Genomic DNA, 17,592 nt, shown 5'->3' with positions numbered 1-17,592 from the left:
GATTTGGCTAAGCAGAGGAGGGACCCCAGGCTGCACCCGTCTCCTCTGGAGAGGGGTGTTGGGGAGATGGAGGCAGCAGCCAGGCTTTATTTGTCCCACCAGCCCTCCCCTACGAGACCGATCACAAAATTTTGCACAGTTGCCTGGTACCAAGCCCCAGGACTAGGTTTATCTAAATTACGCGCATCCGTGTAAGACGTGCAGCCCAGCTTTCCTCGAGGTCTCTCTAAGCACCGCAGTCCCTTTACTCACTGCACCGCGGGCATCTAGCCAGGATTGCAAAGCACACAGCTCTAAAAATGACGATCGCCTGAAGGAATAAATAAGCTATTTCCCAAACTACCCGCTTGCTGGGAGCTAGCAGGTTTGCTCTGCTCGCGCTGGCGGGCTGCCCTGTGCTGTCGCAGCAGACATGCATGTTAAAAGGAGCCTGTATCACCAACGCGCTGCACGTGGGAACGTCATTAATGGCAGCTAGGCTCCTCAGCACAGGACGATTAAAGGATTCGACTAAACTACAACCAATTCTTGTATCCAAAGGATCCAGCTAAACCAATCTAACTAACAACCAATCTTTATAGACAAGCCCCGAGCGTATGCTTAACAAACCTACGTTCACAGTTTTCTTAGGTCAGTAAAGTGCAGCCCCGTCCTCCCCCGCGCTGCTGACTTACCTGTAGCCTGGGAAGGACGTGGCCGGCGGGCTGCGATCCCACCCAGCAGCTCCCAGCTTCCTCCTCCTCTCTCCTCGGGTCACCGCAGATGACCTGTCTGAGGTGCAGGTGTGTACAATTTGTTTGCAAGCAGAACATGCATCCAAATAATTTATATGAACAAGCCACTGTCTAATAGATAAAAACCTGAAAAAGCAATACAAGAAGAATGGAAGTGGAAGAAAGGTTTCCCTATGGGCATCTTGACTTATTAAAATTATTAAAGATCACAGCTATGTTTTATATTAATTTATTAGAAAAAAGATACACAGCTTAATGTGCAAATATATACAACAAACATTACAATGAAACATCAGGAAGGGAGAGCCACTCCCCTCTATCAATGACTTACTCCTTCTTAACAGAGATGACTGTTTAATGCTTCCCCACAGATTTACAAATACAAAAAAGTATAATGCTTCACTTGCACAAAACAAAGTTTATTTTTATTTGAACAAAAAATATTCTGGCTTTGAAATGGCATAAGTCTGCTATTTTGGTGGCTTTTTTTTTTTTTTTTTTGTTAACCTGAGCAATTTTTGCAGAACAGGGGCACAAAGGAAAGGCATTGCCCTGTGCTTCATTCTCATCACAGCATCTGATGGTCTTTGAATCACTGAACCACTGAATCATTTAAAGTGAATGCAACTCCCAAATCTACATCTAGTCCGTAATTAGCAACACTGAAGAGAGCAGGCCCTACCCTTGGCAGAAGTGAGCTGGCTGAAAACACCCGGCTCCAGTTAAATGGCTGTTGACATTCTCAGGCAAAGTGTTCATTTCTGACAGGTATTTAATGCTGTCTTCTGAAATAAAGGTACTATAAAGAAATGAAAAATATAGTTCAGTCCAAAAAATAAGAGTGTCCTGGATCCTGCTACTCCTTGCTCAAATGAGTGATCATTGAAAGGCTGCTGAAAATGGCCATAATAACCCCTAATTGAGTACAGAAGTTAAGAATCCCTGTAACTCCAAGCAAGTACTTAAATCCTGCTCTGTTCACAAAAGAAGTTCAGATCAGATTAATTTATTTATGGTTCTTTAGGATTAATTCAAAGCAGGCGTTTGACGCAGGTAGTCTTTGTGCTCACTGGTGGCAGGCAATTTAAATAAAAGCGATCTATATCACATTGACCTTCCTCCCTCCAGCGCCTGAGTGCTGGCGCTCGGCTCATTCCTCTGCTAGGCCCGTCGGCTTGGGAAACGCAGCTGCTCAGTGAAGCCTCCTGCCTGGATTTTTCCTAATTTTTCCACCAGGACTGAAACCCTTTAGTGTGTTTGTGTGATCCAGCTCTGTCCAAGAGCTCTGCTGAGCGACGTTTCCAATTGCACCAGACCTGCTTGCTTGGTGCTGCCCTCCGTCTCACGCGCCCCAGGGTGCCGAGGGGCCACCGGCTGCCCCATGCGCGCAGAGACGCAGGGCCTCCCTCCTCATCAGCTCTGCTATCCTTCAGCAACTACTTACAAACAGCAAGATGATAGCCCCGGAGTAAAGGGACGCCGCTGTGCGGGGAGCGGGCCCGGCTGGCTCCCCACCTGGGGCGCGTTCGCAGACAAGACACTGTCCAAAGCCACTGCATTTTCAGGCACTTTCGGATTCTCTTTCCTCTTTGGCCATCAGTATTTAGGAGCAAAGTTAATTAAACGCCGACTCCGTTTTGCTCTGTAACGCGCCTCCTCTCCCACCAGTAGGCTGCAACGACGGTGGCACTGGGACGCAGCGGTTGCCACCTTAGCGCCTGCAGGTGTGGCAGTTACGTACCACAGCAGCTCCATTCGGGGCAAAATCTTTAATGATGGGGTGACCACGGCAGATCTGACTTTTTTGCTGTCCCTACACCATCCTCCTCCCCTTTACCCTGTTTGGAGCATTGTGGAACTTGACTAAAAGTGAAAAAAAAGAATAAGAAAAAAGCCTTGGGGAAGGACTGCTTTACTTAAAAAAATTTTTAATTGCTCCTGTTTCAGGCGTTACGTGTGCATGAGAATGTATGTCATAGGCCCTAGAGCAGCAGGTAAAAAGGGACCCTATATGAAAAATCAGAACGAAGAAACAAGCTTAGTTTTTGGTTAAAAAGTGAAAGTTAGATGCAACTGAGCTGTGTTTGATCAAGATAACATATCTCCAGGGCCAGGAAGGAGACACACAGAAATTTAAAGGGGGTCTATTCTGATCTAAGGAGAGTCAGCTCCAGCCTACGTGTTCATGTCCACTTAGGAAAGAAAACCACTGGAAAAGATCTTCATTTTCTAAATTTCTGAATGATGCAGTAGCCATGTTTGTGAAGGCTTAAATATTTTTACAATAAACTGGAATAGCAAGGGAGTCAATTGTCTTCAGTAATGTTGTATTTTTCCATTTCAGAGGATATTCTGACAGCTTGAAAAGAAACACTCCAGTAAAACATGACCTGATTTGCACGCTGTTGCAATCTGAATTGGCGGCTCCCGTGTCATCGCTGTGCAATTGGGATCTGCAGGAGCAGAGTGCAATTTGTGGAGGTTTTCTATGCTTTGCAGGGCTCTTGAGCATGGTGGTCCCATACTGTAATACACTTCTTAGCTGGTCTTTTAACTCTTTCAGTACTGCAGCATGCACCAAAAGCATGCAATGCTTTTGAGCAGAGAGACAAAAGCTTGTGCGTCTTTGTAACAACAGTTCTTCTGCTTCTACCTCCGTGCCACTTCTGAGGAGGTGCACGTCTCCCCTGCCTCTCCCTGACCCCCCTTCCCCTGCTGCAACACTGGACACAGGGCACAGGCGGTCAGAGCTCTCCTAAATTAGTTTTAGGACAAAAAATTGGGGTTTCAACAAACTAAATCTCACACCAAACAGGTATTATTTCTGCCAAAAAGTCTGAATTCTTCTCAAAGTTTTTCTGAACATCAGCTTTCATTTTAGAGCTTTTTTGGGGGGGAAGGAGAAAGCCGAAACGGCAAGTCAACTTTCTGCAATATGCCCCCCATTTTCCCTAGCAGCTCCAGTCCAGGACACTTCATGCCTGCAGGGTTGGGTGTGCAGTTGCCCCAGAGTCAATAAAGGTGCCGGTGAAGTTTGTTGTTCTTGCAGGAGAAGCTAAGAGACTGATCTTTGCGGGTTCCCAGCTTTGCTTTTGCTCTAAAGAAACTGCAAGGTTTGCAAGCACTTCAGCTATCTTGAGGTAGGAGAAAAACGGTGTTTCTATTAACTAAGCTGCCATTTGTAGCAGGACGTCGGACTTGGCTGTGTCCCTCAGCCTTCCAAAGTGCCCCAACGGCTCAACACAGAATGCAGGCATGAAATATGATAACTAGGAAGCTTGAAATGTTAGCGATTTCTGTGATGACACTTCGATGACCTCAGTTTGGTAAATTGACATTTTTTGGGTGTTAAATTACAGTAGTATAATGTGGTAGCCACAGGCACATGAAGGGAGGCCAGTGAATTGGCCCTGTCAGAGAGGAAAACCCTCATAAAGATTCTGGTTCTCTGTCCTTGCTGACAGGAATAGACCTCTTATGGCTAGTGGGACTTACTTGCATGAGTAAAGGCTCCGAGATCAAATCCAGTGTGGGGTAATGCGATGGTGCTGCATACTTCCTTTATTTGAGAAGCTGTGTGCCACCTTAAAATAAAGACTGCAGCCAGGCTTTTAAAGTTAAATATGTTATAAACTATACACGTATGCAATCCTGAGATAGCGCCTGTAACAAGTCCCAAGGTAGATAAACTTCCTGAGCCCAGAGGTCCTCACGCTGCGTAAGCGCATTGTTGTTGTTGTATTTTGGCAGGCCTGCCGGCCTTTCGGACCGCGTGGCGCTTCCTAATGCTCTCTCTCGTCAGGGTGTGTCTAACGAAACAATCGGTCTGACGACTGCTACCAGCAATTCCACTTGCATTTCTTCTGCAGTTCGGATGAAAGCATTCTTGATCCCTTGCCAGTTCTCCCAAGACTTGCAGAAACAGGCTCACAGCTTCCCTTTCTATTTTTTGGCCAGGCAAGAGCTGTGCGTCTGCAGCCTCCTGCTAGAGGAGTGGCTATGCTGTGCTGTGCTGAAGACACCCCTCAAGATAGGAGGAAAATATCAGTAGTAATTGGATGGAAAGGCAACATGTAAAAGCCGCAATGGGGAGAAGAAGCTTAATATGACGACCATCATCTGGAGGGTCAGAGACCAGGCTTTCCAGTTCCAGCGGTGCATAGTCCTATTTTGAGTTTCTGACAGCATCAGTTCAGAGTCAGACCTTTTCAACCCAGGGGAAAATTATTTTCCAAAATTCCCTTTACTTAAGCACTATATATTTAAAAGTTCTTTTTATTGTTTCAGTATTTTAGCCCTTAGTTGATTAGTCACCAACAGCTGTCAGATGCCCATTGCCATAAGCAGTTTGAGCACCTGCAGTATTTGAAGGAATATCAAAAAATAGCTTTAGCAACTAGGAATTACACAACAGAGGGAGAAGGCAGGACTAACTAGATTAATGCAACATGTAGTGGATTTGTTAACATTAAGTGTATGACTTGTCCCAAAATCATGCCAGAAAATGGTACCATGTAGCTTACCGGTAAGGGCAGTAAAAAGAGTAATGCATTACTTTAATCATCAGCGAACCACTCACTCATTCAACATACTATTTCCAGCTGAAATCAAAGGTTTTCTGTTAAAAATGTAATTCCTCTAGAGACCATAAGCATCTTACAACTCTCTCTGCCTTTGAACTCTACTGTGATAGCTGCTTCATTAACATTGTGGTTCCAGTGCAAAAAGAAAATCCTCCAAATCCCAAACCTTCCTCTTTTAAACTTTAGATTGCCTCTCATCTGTCCATTCCTGCTTAGTGTTCTGTAAAGCTTGAGTCTTCTGCTCATCTACCTGGACGTAGTCCACTCTCTGCTCCTCAGAGAGAAAAGGTTTCTGTGGGAGAGAGGGGAAAAAAACAGTATATTCATTTCAAGATGAAAAGGGATGCTAGTGGAACTTGGCTTGATTTTCTGTTTTCCCTTTCCCTTATTCTTTGGTTGCTTCACTTCACCTTGAAGCTCACAGTGACATCAACTGACAAAAGCATTGCTTTACAGCCTGCTTTAGATATAATTATCCATCTGTCACCCTGTCACTCAGCCCAGCACAGTGAGAGAGGGAAACTTGCTGTTCTGGCTATTTCCATACAGATAATCATTCTCTTGTCATCCAAAAGATCCTGCTGTAGGGATAACCTACCAGCATTTTAACCAAAGGGAGGCTTTAAATTAAAGGAGGCCTAGGAGTCTCTTGCCTCCAAGAATATTAACTGACGGGGAAAACGGTATGCGGGATGCAAAACTTCCATGATGGCCCAAACGGACAGTAGTTCTCTGCTTTGCGGAGTGTTGCATTAGTTACCTGCCCAGTGCCCAGGCAGATTGTAAACTCTTTGGAACAAGGATTGCATTTTCTCAGAGTTGCTAAAGAAACTGAAATGCTTTTGGTGATGCAAGAATAAAGATGCACATTTTGCCATGGTACAAGAGATGGTACAGTTTTACTCTGTGAATTTATCATGGGCTATAAACTTGCTACTGCAGACAGGTTTGGAGGGGGGAAACTAGCAGGAAAGGGTTTGTGGAGACTCGATGAAAATGAAAGAGCATGCAGAGATCCTGCAAGCACCAACAAGCTTGCCCACAAGCCCTTATCGCTGCACACCCCAGGGCAGTCCCGTGCCCTCTGCTGAGCTCATGCTGATGGCATCACTATGATGACACCTTGTCGTCCCTTCTAATTGTGCTTTTATGTTGTTAATCTTGAGCCTGTTATGAATGCAATCAGCTGGAAACATGACCGGCTTCATCCTACTTAGGGCACCTAGCGGAGTTTGAATCTCGGTCATGTTTTCCTCCCAGCAGACAAAAAGAAAGGAGGCTATGGGTTTTCAGAGATGACTCATACCTTCTGTACAGGGGATGGGGAAGCAGAATTAAAATCCAATGCTAAGTAATCAAGGTTAGATTTCCTTGTCCATGGAAAAGCACCACTGTATGGAGATGTTGCCTGTCTGTGTTCCTGTCAGGAAAGAAGAGAAACTTTTATTGCTCTTAAACCATGATCCTAAAGGGAAAGACTACACTCTGAGGTGCTAGACTCATCTGGCAGAAGGCAAATAAGGAAAGTCAACACCCACATAATTTTCTGTGCCAAGGGTATATTTATTGACTAACCACAGGATAACACTAATTGGTTGTGGGATGGTACAAAGAAATTCAGGAAGCCTTATTCTCCTGGTAATTATAGCAGAACAAGCAAAGTGGGCTAATTCTCATTCTGATTTATAAAATCAGGAGGGATTTGCGCCCAGCTTCCCACAACAAACCCTTGGAAGGCTCAGATTTACAGTGGGTGCCATCTAAGCCATCAGCCCTCTATGAATTTGAAGAAATGGTGATAATTCTGTTCATATCTATCAAGCGAATATTAGTGTCAGGAAGATCACATATGACCACAAATATGTAGAAGGTTTTAACTGACTGGAAAATCAAATGGGGAGTGGTTACACCTGGAGCTACCCTGGTGAGCAGATCTGGAATCTAGTAGAGGTGTGGGTTAAAATTTGAAACTATGGTTTGTGGTCAGTCATCAGTTTTGCAATACACTTGCACAGCCATTGCCATTGGGCTTTGGCTACGGAGCCAGATTTGTAGACACTGACGCAGATCAAGGGTTTTGAGATCCATTTCCACCTGAAATTCAAAAGAAACTGAGATTGTGGTCTTTTGCAAGACATGGCTAAAGAGTGAATGAAGAAAAAGAAGCCACAAAGCCAGATGTTCTTCTTTCATGGGATGGGAAGTGGGGTTAGTGCCACCAGCCAAAGCAGAAGCAATAGGAGACTTTAATGGGGGTTCTGTTTCTGCACAATATTTGGTGTGTTTCTTTAGGAAGTGCACTAACGGCTTTCTGTCATTTCCTAGGAGATTTTGCAGGGCACACTTTTAAAAGGTGAAAAGATTTAATTTTCCTTTGCCTTAATGAGTTCTCATGTAAATATGGCTGATCCCTGTGATCTCTTGGAACTGCTCAGCAACATTCGTGGGCGAACAGCTGAGTTCTGCAGAGCAGAAGAAGGGCTTCCCTTATCTCTCTGTAAATTGGACCCAGTGTCTTTGGTTTAAAACCATTTCATCATTTTTTTTTAAACAGAAGGCAAAGGACAAACCTCCTCAACATTTTTTCTTAGAAAACAAACTTCTGCATTCTCCATCAGTGTGACAGAGCAGAAGAAAGCAAAGGATGGCTGTGTGAAAATGAAGATTACCATATGAATGTAACTTTCTTCCTCTTCTCCGGAAACTGAATTGGCAAATATTCTTGCTGAATTAATACCGTCTCTTTCTGGTGAGATAAAGCTCATTCGATTGCTATGAAGAAAAACACAGGAGAGGTTAAGGAAGCATCTTACAGATGCTCTGAAATGAAGCCAAAGCCTGACACAGTCCATATGGTGAATAAACTTACACTAACGCTGCAGCCTTTATGGAGAGGATGTCCAAAAATGTTCGTTAGTTCTAAAGAAAGTGCATTATAGTCCTATGACTGTCTTGGTTGGTTTTTTTCTGGGCTTTTCTTGATGTTATAAAAGTTTGCCATCTCTGGCATGACAGAAAGCATAAACCATTGGAGCAATTCTCCAGCAAGGGCACAAACAGAGGCAGACATCATTCCTTTGGGTAATATGTGCTGAAGGAGCAGTTACTCTGTTGTGCGGGTATCCACATTTTGGAGATTGACATGAATTAATCAGCTACTGGAGGTGCACGCGGAGGAACTTGGCTGGCTTTGAACACAGTATAAACACATGCTATCTGTGCTGTGGAGATGGCTGCAACTCAGCCGTTTTACAAGGAAATTTCTTCCACTAACACAGCTGTCAGAAGTATATCATGAGTAAATTATTGCAGGCTGGCACAGTGGAGTTAGTTATTAAGAAATTAAATAGTTACTTCATGCAGAATGAATAGTAATCCCTTTTGCTTTATTAGTTCTGGGCATACTTCTTTTTTAGTTTTGCTAATGTAAAACATACAAACTCCCTCAGAGCTTGTTATTCTTCAAGACTCTGTACTGTGTCAGCATTAATTAACCGTGGCGCTCTAGCAGGGATGCTTGGGAGGCAGACTAGCAGGTTTTCCTAATAAGCAACACGCAGCAGCCAGTGCCCAAGGGGTTAACCAGCTTCAGACTGTTGGGCTGGAAGAGGACTCTGCGATAGAGGAATTGCCTGTCCCTGACATCTGGGTCCCTTTTGCATGCCAAAGGCTTCCTGGGGAGGGGGAGAGGACGGGTCCCTTTTGCATGCCAAAGGATACCTGGGGAGGGGGAGAGGACGGCTCTGCTTGGCACAGATACAGGGCAGGAGGTTTGTGAGGATTTCTGGCTTTGCACACGTATTTCTGCGGGAGGGGCTCTGCTGTCACACTTTCCCCAGGAGCTGAGAGGTTCCTCTGCTGGCTCCCCGCGGCCCTCCTGGCTCACGAGTGCCCCAGGGCTGATTCTTTCACTGCCTTTGGAGCCCAGGACTAGTTTCTTAATATTACCTGGGCTCTGGGACCAAAAGCATTTGTTTTACCCCACAACTAGTCTCCAGTGGCAAAAGGTCAGAACAACAGATCAAGCCTGACTTTGCATGTGGCAGGGCAGAATAGAAACACAGTCTACAAGTTAAGCAAATCTTTATCTTAACTAGTTCTCCTTTGCTATAGAAGTTTGCAGGAAAAAACATGGCTCTATCACTTTGAAAAAATAATGAAAGCATGTGAAGCTTTTAGCCACCACAGTAGCCATGCAGATTAGCTTCAGCCTTTTCAAAAGGAACCTTCAAAAGAGACTATCTGAATTTTGAGAAAACCCTAATTTGCAAGAGATCCAAAACAGAGCACTCCTGACAGCACCACATGATGCTGAACACACTGAATCTGTCTGTCTTTAAAGGGATCCTTACTTTTCAGAGAGAGCAAAAGCCTTGGAGATGCTGGAAAGAGTCCTGTGGAATTTTTGTTTGTGGACTTTGCCAGGAAACTATTTCTTGTGGAATGTGATAAGTTAGTTTTAACTCCATGTCACAATGTTAATGCTTAAAAGATTGGAATGGCAGGTTTCTTGTTGACTTACTAAGGCACAGTCCACATCCTGGTCACGGCAGCATGCTCCCGGATTGTGGAGAGGTTTCTCAGGTCCAGTGGAGGAGGCCGTGCTGCAAGTAGATACAAAAGGAACTAAATTTACAAAAGGACTTATTAAAAGCTCAAGAAAAGTACCCATTTGTTAGAAAAATACAGTTTTATATTAACAGCAAGAAACTAAACAGTGTATTTCATAGACCACAATTGATATAATCAAGAGAGAAATCAGTAAAAAACGTCCACTTCTATCAGTTCTGGAAAGTAAAGTCCCTTGTTTGTCCTAAAACAACAGAAAAAAATGCAATGGGCAGTAGGAGAGCAGAATCTGCCATGAGAACTGTGTCCTTGCCTCAAATCTCATCTGCAAGTGCTGCCTTCAAGAGGAGAAGCCAGTTTGGTCTACAGGTCAAGACAGAGCTTTGGGCTGTCCTCTAAACCCAAAGGTCCCACACATGGAGGTGAAGATCATTCCCCTCACCAATCAACGCTCATTTTCCACCCATTTCTCAAAACCCTCTAAGAAAGGACCTGAACCTGCTTTGCTTCCCCCTCAGTGGTCTAAATTTCTGCCCCCACCTCACAGAAATATTTCCTGAGCCAATTTCTCTGTAGCCCTGTAGCCCAGAGAGCTTCAGTACAGGCTGGCCTTAGGCAACAGCTCCTCTGCAAAGCTGAATTTCATCCCCAGCATATCCTTTGGCAGTGTGACTCTCGGAGATTTTGGAGGTGCCATGGGAAGTGGGAGCAGAAAATTATCACCAGTAAAAGCATCTGCAGGAAATTCCTAATTAAACCAAGACAGCTGCACCTACCAAACAGAGATTTAACCAAGAGACCACACATCAAGTCTGAGGATTCACGTGTTTGGACATCCCGTCCCTGGAACATCAGGGAGCTGGTGAGATAGCAGTACACAGGCGGTGCAGTTGCAGGATTTTTTTTGCTCTCTCTCTGAGGTTTTATCTGTTTGGCTGTCTGCAGTCAGTGTATATGCAGGGCGAGTGGCAGGGTGAATTTGAACACCCCTGCACCACGCTAATGCAGACACAAGGTCTCAGACTACAAAAGTAGACACAGCCGCTCTTTCTCTGCTTGCAGATGACCCTGCAGACGTAGCCTACTATGTTACAGTACTAAAAGCCACTACACCGCAATTCAATCTCCTCTCTAGAGTGGAAAACATGTTACAACATGCCAAGGACACTATCAAAGGAGGTCACCACTGTTCCCCTTGGCTTCCAACTGCTCATTAGGTCTGGCCTTACATTTCCTACGAGGCTTGAGGTCTCGGTTCACTGGCGGGGGCTCCAGGTCTGAGGGAAGCTCAGGCAGGGGGCTGGTGAGTTTTTCAGTGCTGACGACAGGAAAGGTAAATGTGGCTGAGCCTGGGCTCATGGGAATGTAGCCATCGGGCGAGCAGTCAGAGCCGGGGATGGACGGCGAGGTGCTGGGGCGCATGGGCACGTAGCTGTCCTCCGTGCTGTCCGACACGGTTGAATAGAGCGGGGAGAATCGACAGGGCTTCAGAAGTAGGAAGGAAAAGAAAGGGAAACGGGTCAGTAAATCAATAGCTAACCCCCTGTAACCCGGCCAGTGCTATGAACTGGCAATGGAGCTGAACGAGGCCGCAGGCCAGGAGAGTCCTGACGTGAACTTTGCGAGAAGCAGAGGATGGAACGACACGAGACGAACACATGGGCTCAGATGCTTATGCCAGCTTTGGGAAGTTCACTTCTGAGCTTAGCAACTCACTGCTGGAAACTACGACCAGATTTGTTGGTGACTTAAGTAGGTTAAATCCTCTGACTTCAGCAGGGTTGCACTTGCCTCTCCTAGCAGCAGTTTTGACCTATAAAACGAAGGAAGCCCCTTCATACAAAAAACATCTAAAAGGAGAACATCTGATGAACTAGATTTTTTCAAATGTGGAAGCTGAGAGAGCAGAGACACAGGCACACAAGTTACTTCTCATAGCTGGGAATAAACACTAGAAATTCATTTTACGCAGGTTAGTACTGGCTGAGTATTGAGAAGTGTTGAATACAAACCTTGCAAGCTTTCAAGGGTAAGAAAAATACATCTTGCACAGAGCTTACATATAAGCAGCAAAGGATCTCCCACACAGAAGGCAGGGTGTGCGGCTCCAGGCAGGAGGCTGACTACACTGTGCAACGCTGCTACATATAAGCCATGTCTGTGCAACGCTGAGTCACGAAGCTGTGGACTGACAGATGCTTGAATCACAGGGATTTTGAAAGCAGAGAATTTCATGTGCCTTGAAGGGGAAGTATCCATCAGGATCATGAAGTGCTAGACTCCTTTAGATCCTTTTTTCAAGAGATAAGCAGTTTTCTTGGGTGCTCTTGGTCAACAGTTTCCTTCTCAAGCCTGCTGGTTTCCTGCTCCGCGGTGGACCTGACTCCATCAGGGTGCTCTGCGCTGTGACCTCCCTCTTCCTCTCCCAAAGGTTTCCTGCGGCTGTGAAGGCTGTTTCACCCGACGCCCTGCCAGGTCTCCCTGCCCGGGGAGATGGTCTGAGAGGGACCCAGCAAGAGCCCAAATGGGGCCATGGCCTCAGGCAGTGGCTGGGCTACTTGTGCTGGAGCACTGAGATGGACAAGAAGCAGCACAAACGTAGTTTAAATCCCAGTGCTTCTTCCATTTTTTATTCTTTTGCTGAGCACAGGAGAGGATCCTGGATATCACTTTCTGTAGTTCATCAAGTGCCAGTGTTTAAATGTATGCAAGCAGAGTACTTACCAAATTCAAGCTAAGCCTCTTATCCCGGCTTCTTAAAGAACTGCCTTCCATGTCTGCTGCAATACAAAAACAGTGATTAAAAATTTGATAAGGCAGTGAAACCTTAAGGAAATAACTGAGTAAAGCATATGGCTCTAAAATAATTAGAGCTTTATAAAGATCCCAAATTCCTTATTATTTATCCTAAATGAGGAAATCCAATGAAACTTAAGACCAGAACCAACTTAGTAGCATTTCGAGAGCAATTACATCCATTTTAAATATGATGAATCCAAGAAACATGCTCATGTACAGTCCTGCTGTAAATTATGCTTCCTGTAATCATGAGCAGTTGGGGAGAAAGACTGGTACAGTGGGGAGAGCAAACAGCTAAGCAGACATAAAATTTGAATCCAGCTTCTGTTCTAGTTGCGGGACCTCTGAACACCCCTCTCTGTTCTCCCATCTCTCAAATTCAGGCAATTATACCACAAAGGGCTGTAGGCAAGATTGATCGGTTATTGAAAGCTATTTGGGAGCCTCAAATGCAGGGTGTTAGGGGAGTGCATGTTGTCGTACAGCCGGCATGGGAGGGAACGTAAGGGCAGGGGAGGAATTCTCCTCCTTGCCACTGGGAAATGCTCATGTCTTGCAAGCAGTTCCAGCTGGGCAGAAATAAACAGCCGGTGAGAAGGTCCCTCGTCACACTGCCCCCTTCTGCGGACCGACTTTCATCTTGGCCTAGGTCAAATTTATTTTCGAAGCAAAAGGCAAAAAAATTGAAAACCAGCTTTCAGGGCGTGAAAGACCAGCCGTGGGAGATGCTGCAAGTATTTTACTCTGAATAGTGGTTGATCGTTGCAGTTTATTTTCAAGTAGGATAGGAAAAAGGAACCGGGGGAATGGGAGGAAAGCAGACTACCTACCAACCTTCACTCCAACACACATGCATATGCATATATATAAAAAAAAATATATATATATGCACATATATATACATACATACATAAATATATATTTGTATCCATGCTTAAAATTACCATCCTTCTTTTGTGGAAAATGCTTTACTTTGGAGAAAATGGCTTGTTTGTGGTTCTACAGAGCCTCTCCTCGGGAATGCCAGAGAAAACCTTGTAACCCCTACACTCCTACTGGGGTCTTTTCTGTGGTGATATCAGCGTAAAAGACAACAGAAGTGCTAAACCAGAACAAAGCAATACTTTCAGTGTGGGTATATACACACACATACACACACACACAAATATATTTATATGTATTTATATGTATGTTGAAATAGACACAGCCACTGTCCTGGGACAGCTATATTTATTTATTATTTTAGCAAAAAGACATTCAGGCACAACCCTCTGGCAGGTGCAGTGATGCCAGGATCCAGGTGCCTTGTGCAGATATGGCTCGTTCCCCTCCGCGCAAGGGGGATCAGCGCAGGCTGCCTCTGCGGTGCCGTGCCAGGGACCCCGCGAAGCTGCTGTACCCCTTGCCTCGACCAGGTTGGCTAAAGCAGTACAGCTTTTACAGGTTGCCAAGGTCGAAAAATGAACTAATAACTCCAGTGGCCTTACTCTAGGAGCCAGTGAGGAGCAGCTGTTTTCTCTGTGTTTCTTTTTCATATCTTATGTGTTAAACACCTTTCAGTTCAAACTTTAAAGTTGCACATAGTTTCAGCTATGCTTGGGGCAGGAAAAAAAAATAGTGGCACTTATTAATTCATTGCTGCCCCCTGTCAGGCAGAGATAACCTTGCAGCACTTTAGTAGAACATGACATTTGGGCACTTAATCCTCTTAAAAATATTTTGGCATAAATTGGAATGGAGAAACATTAACCATCACAAATGTGGCAGGTGGTGTTAAAGTGGCACATGCTTGGAAGCAAAAGCAGCATTTTTCCAGGAGCTAGTAACCGAACCAATAGTCAAGAATACCGTTTCCACTGATGGGTGTTTCTCCACAAACCTTCCAAGAATTGTTTGTACACTGATAAACAGGCTGGGCAAAGGTCTCCATATTTTAGCTTTGAGTTTTAAGAGAAAGACCTAAAAGCCCCAAAACACTTGGTGGTCATTCAAACTGAAGGAATCTAAAGACAGCTTGTCTTTAAAACTGACTATAAATGCCTGCATTCTCCTCCTCATCAAAAATAGCACTTCACTGCAAAATATCTGATAATTTCCAGCTAGGTGTTTCAGCTGCTTCTCTCTGTTCTGTGGTTCCACTAAATAAAACTTGCTCATACTGTGTATGCTGGATTTTGACACCTGGGATGTTGTGGATTTTTGACTGTTATTTTTGTGTGAGACAACAGCGTTTCAAGAACAAGTGAAGAAATCACCTCAGCTCAGAGCAGAGTTTGGTTTGCAGCAGAGACTCTTGCTCTGTGGCTGGTTTTCAAGCTGCCCTGTATGAAATGCAAGGACAGGGGAGAATTTGCTCAAGGACACAGAGTCCCTGGTTCATCTAAGATTACATCCCATCGCCAGCGTCTTTCTGGCTTCCAGTTCTTGACTCTAAACATGTGAAAAGACATCCTTCTTCTACAGGAAGGACTAAATGCAGCAGAGCAGCACAGCTAAGAAAGCATTTCTCCTGTGTAAGCTCACGGTTTGACCTGCAGGAATCGAGCTGGCACTGCCTGATTTGCTGGCTGGCTTCTCATTTGTTTCGCTGTTTTTTGGCTGCTTTCTTTTTTGGGGGAGGAGGGGGCACTGCAAATTAACAAGTCATGAGTCACCCTGCAGAGATCACAGCTAAATCGCTGCCTGTGTTTACACACTGATGGGCATTTACAGGAGCCGATGCTGAATATAACTGAGGAACAGGTTTCAATCCTGCTCACAAACTAATCGGAAACAAGCATTTGAGGATGCTTTGAGGGGTGTATTTTTTTGCAGGCGGGAGGCTGTGGAGGCACCCAGTGATTCTCGGCTGATTTCATAGCAGCTCTGCTCTTACCTAGGTCTCCACATATGGTTAATAGAGCTTTGAGTAAGCAATTTTCAGTGGGAGCTAAAAACCTGGTGCCTGAATGAAAATAGGGCCCATTGACTATAAGGTCTATAAGGACTTAAAAAAGGAATGGGAAAAATAAGTGTCAGTGCCGAGCAGGGAGGCAGAGAGCTTTGCCTCTGCATTTCTCCTGACCTGCCCCCCACCTGGTGCCTGCCTGTGGCCAGGCTTCGGGCAACTCTGGGGTGAACATTTTAGACGAGGGCATGCAGCAGCAGATGAGCATCTGCTCCGCGCTCAAGTGGCAGCTCTGGCCCCCGCGCCACGCATACCTCGCTGTCTTGCAGAAACGTGCTTACCTTTCCAGTTCCTGACGTTGTCTAAACTGGACAAGGAGATTCTCCTTGGCACTAAAGCGACCTGGGCCCGGCAGATTCCCGCATGGCCGTTGTGGAGGACCCCGCCACCCGGCTCTTCCCCTCTCCTGTCAGAGAAGTGGGTGGGCTTGGGCGGCCGGGGCGGTGGCGTGTTGGACAGCACATCCAGCTTGGTTATACCATAGGACAGCGCGTTTTGGCTCTTGTCAATCTGAAAAGTTGGTGTTAGCGGTGTCCCCAGCAATGGAGAGGAGGAGGAAAAGTCACTGGGTGGCCCGCTAATGTCTATGCTCCTGGAGATGGCTCCATGGTTTGCCACGGGGGCCCCGTCCTGGTGGATGGTGCCAGCACTGGATGGCTGCACAAGGTACAAGGAGGGCTGGGACTGCAAGGAGTCGACAAAAACGTCATCCGATGAAGTCTGCTCCAGTGATCTGTCAGAGTTCGACCAGCTGTCACATCTGCATGGGAGACAGAGAGATCAAATACTGCCCTTTCCTTTTCTCGTGACTGCAACTGAGCAAACACATGCTCCGATAAACCCACCCGGCGGGAGATCTCCATGGGCGCCCCGTGGCCAGCCAGCACACGAGCTTGCCTCGTGCAGGGGCTTGCTGAGGGATCTGATCCGTTGGAGCACCTCAGCCAGTCGGCAGCCGCTCCCATGGCCCTCTTTTCACTCCCAATTTGGAAAACGTCCACTGATCACTTAATGTCACTTGCTTCCTGCAAAGCTGTCATTGAGCAGGCGTCGGTGTGTCCGTCTTAATGCACCGCCCCAGGAGCCCCTTGGCAGAGGGCTGGCCCACCGCGGCGCCGTGCAAACCATGGCAGCTGCGAAGGGCACGGCCGGACCCCGCTCGGCTGCCAAGGGGCTGCGCAGCGGGTCCAGACGCTGGCGCTTGCGTGAACTCCATGTGCGACCGTGCGTGGCAGCGGTGCTTGGCTTTCGAGCCCGCTGCCAGGGCGCCTGCTCGCGGGGACACTGCTGGGCTCCGGAGCGGTGGCTGCACCCAGCTCCGGTGCCATCTCAGAGGGACACCAGACGAGCAATGCTCCCACCCCGGCTCGAGCCTGGAGGGTTTGCGTTCTCTGTGTTAGCCGCGATAAGCCCGAGCCCTCTGCACTTGCTCGTGCATATGGAAAGGGAAGAGTCCTTGCAGCAGCACTAGTCAAGTTTCAGCCTCTACACCGTAGCGTACGTTAAAATAGCTACCTATTTCTCCAAATCTTGTTACTGGACAGGGGAAGATGTGGCTTCCCAAGCTGCGTTCTCATAAAGCGAGACATTTGTCATGTTGCAGGAGCCCAAATTAAAAACCAGAGGGACTTTTAGAAAAGGAAGGGGAGGAGCAAAAGCACCGCTTGGCTGTGACTTCACCCACGCAGCAATTCAACACAGCGAAAGGCACACTGCAGGCCAAAACCTGCCCCTCCCCGAGCAAGCAACCGAGACAAGCCCGGGGGCTGGGGGCAAACAGGCCGGGGCTTGGGGATGCCGCTGCTCCCTGGACGTTTTCACTGCGCAGTTGGTGCCTCTGCTCAGGAGCAAGCTGGGTCCAAAACACGATGCCCTACTGCTAATCTCAGCCATGAAAAGTCCCCAGTAAATTGGATGGGGCTAATGGCCCCCCTGCTGGGCTCAGGCGCCTGCGCTGAGC

At 46.4% G+C, this 17,592-nt stretch overlaps 1 protein-coding gene across 3 annotated transcripts in view; it reads right to left on the bottom strand.

Moving 5' to 3' along the window:
- Positions 1-1,207: 1,207 nt before the first annotated feature.
- GAB3 (GRB2 associated binding protein 3) overlaps positions 1,208-17,592 on the bottom strand; it is a 69,708-nt gene continuing 53,323 nt past the window's right edge. Inside the window, exons 4-10 of one of the 3 annotated variants that reach the window (XM_067304286.1) lie at positions 15,914-16,392; positions 12,611-12,666; positions 11,116-11,371; positions 9,840-9,921; positions 7,987-8,089; positions 6,624-6,737; positions 1,208-5,609 (exon numbers count right to left, since the gene is read on the bottom strand). In XM_067304286.1, the coding sequence (XP_067160387.1) occupies positions 5,493-5,609; positions 6,624-6,737; positions 7,987-8,089; positions 9,840-9,921; positions 11,116-11,371; positions 12,611-12,666; positions 15,914-16,392 (1,207 nt within the window). In that variant the 3' untranslated portion in view covers positions 1,208-5,492. Of the gene's footprint in view, positions 5,610-6,623; positions 6,738-6,763; positions 7,412-7,986; positions 8,090-9,839; positions 9,922-11,115; positions 11,372-12,610; positions 12,667-15,913; positions 16,393-17,592 lie in introns of those variants that run through there. The other 2 variants (XM_067304287.1, XM_067304288.1) reach the window with 2 other exon arrangements.

The sequence above is a fragment of the Apteryx mantelli genome, chromosome 13, assembly GCF_036417845.1.
Source record: "Apteryx mantelli isolate bAptMan1 chromosome 13, bAptMan1.hap1, whole genome shotgun sequence".
Taxonomy (NCBI): Eukaryota; Metazoa; Chordata; class Aves; order Apterygiformes; family Apterygidae; genus Apteryx; species Apteryx mantelli.
This window is presented reverse-complemented; position numbering and strand designations above follow the sequence as displayed.